Here is a 1752-nt window from a genome sequence, read left to right as displayed (position 1 = left end):
TTCTGAGATAGATTAGAGTCTGGCCCTAATCCTCTTCCGTAGAATGTGGCTATTAGAAATCACCAAGAAAATTTGAAAGCTTTAAACTAAAGAAATGTGATGTCCTGGTGAAGCCCCCTGCTGGTCTAAGCAGCAGCCTGGTTCGCTTATACCTTGGCTCAGCCCTACTAGAGTGTATCAGTAACTGTGTCATAATATGAGCTGTTTTTTGTTATGATTAAGGACACATATTATTTAGCCCTGTCAAAACAAGTTAAACATAGTGATCAACAAGCAGCTCCATCTGCAGCTGGAGGAGGTGATGCTGAAGGAGCTGTGTGTCACCCACCTCCTCCGCCTGCTTGCGCAGCGCTTTCTCCCGCTCATACTGGGTGATGAGCTGCTCGTTGTCCTCCTTCAGCAGCTCCAGCTCCACTTCGTGCTCCTGGTTCTCGGTGAGCACCGCGTCCAGGTTCTCCAGGACGTTGACGACCAGCGGCATCAGCTCCTTCACCACCTCCTCATCGTAGCTGTGGATGAGCCGCTCGAACTCCCGGTAGATGCTGTTGGCCAGGCCCGACACGCGCTCCGACATCACGGTGCCGGAGCCGTAGTCGTCCTGGTAGACCACCTCATCTATCTCCATCATCTTGGCGGTGCAACTCTGTTTATCCAAACAAGGCTCAGCAGGAAATGTTCAGGCCTGTAGGGCTGGACGCGATCCACTTAGAAAAAGAGGAAAATAGATGAACAGACAGCAGGAAGCGCTTATTCCATTATTTCTACAGATGTGTGGCGTCCTGCTGCATGCAGATAACCTTGAGCTTCATTGGGAAAATACGGGCTAAAATATGTAGAGAGCTGTATCAGCAGGCTTTGGCCCCCAGCCGCGGCCCAGCCTTTGGCCCCCTCTCTCGGAGTGATCCAGCCTGGGCTTCGGCCCTCTCCCAGCCCATGCCGAGGAATCAAAAAGCCTCCGACGATGATGATGATGATGTTGCACCTGCTCCTCAGCAGCCGCAGCCATGGACCCCTGCCATTACACCGGCGGGGTAATGAAATCAATCAAAAGGTGAATAAATAATCCCAGTCTCCGGATGGCCGATGGAGTCCGATCCGCCGCTACAGCGGCATGTTTTTCTCCTCTTCCGGCGGGCAGATGATGAAGCAGCGTCGGGCGTTGATGGTGATGTCTCCCTTTGGGAGAGGCTCTCCCTGCCGCTCGGATGGAGGAGCCAGCTGACCGAGTCAACCCGACGTCACGCCGTCTGCAATCAGTCAAGTCAGACATGCACGGACAGGGAAACAGCTGGGGATTTCAAAATAAAAGCTAATTTAATGATTGTCGGTTTTCAACAGCATTTGAGTTATTTTTAACTATACTCGGACGTCTCTATGCAGACATTGTGGTGCGAATATTAACTTTTCTTTATTTCTAGTGATAGCAATACTTATGACCGGACCTTATTTATATCCCAACCATGCCATGTTACAAGACGGTGGTGAACCGTTTAAACAGTACTTGTAATTACTATCTTAATATCTGTGTATAGTTCATTAGACGGTTGGTAGAAAATAAACTCATAAATATGAGTTATGAGTATTGCGGTTTGAAACATATGAATACTCATATGTTTCAAACCGCAATAAACATCCTAAAAGAACGATTTATTTGAGTATTTTATCTTTTACACTACAGCTTGGAATTATGGGTAACCCAGAGCGTCGATTAAAACCTTAACCATTATGTACAATTGATGGGGTGTTGTACTT

The 1752-nt window shown here is 48.0% G+C and overlaps 1 protein-coding gene across 1 annotated transcript in view; it reads right to left on the bottom strand.

The window, feature by feature from the left end:
- Nucleotides 1-1362, bottom strand: part of mapk8ip3 (mitogen-activated protein kinase 8 interacting protein 3) — a 34532-nt gene extending 33170 nt beyond the window's left edge. Inside the window, exon 1 of the mRNA XM_015399987.1 lies at nucleotides 329-1362. Within this exon, the coding sequence (XP_015255473.1) occupies nucleotides 329-628 (300 nt within the window). The 5' untranslated portion in view covers nucleotides 629-1362. The remainder of the gene's footprint in view (nucleotides 1-328) is intronic.
- Between the last annotated feature and the right edge of the window lie 390 nt (nucleotides 1363-1752).

The sequence above is a fragment of the Cyprinodon variegatus genome, unplaced genomic scaffold (assembly GCF_000732505.1).
Source record: "Cyprinodon variegatus isolate N-32 unplaced genomic scaffold, C_variegatus-1.0 Scaffold1064, whole genome shotgun sequence".
NCBI classification, from domain to species: domain Eukaryota; kingdom Metazoa; phylum Chordata; class Actinopteri; order Cyprinodontiformes; family Cyprinodontidae; genus Cyprinodon; species Cyprinodon variegatus.
This window is presented reverse-complemented; position numbering and strand designations above follow the sequence as displayed.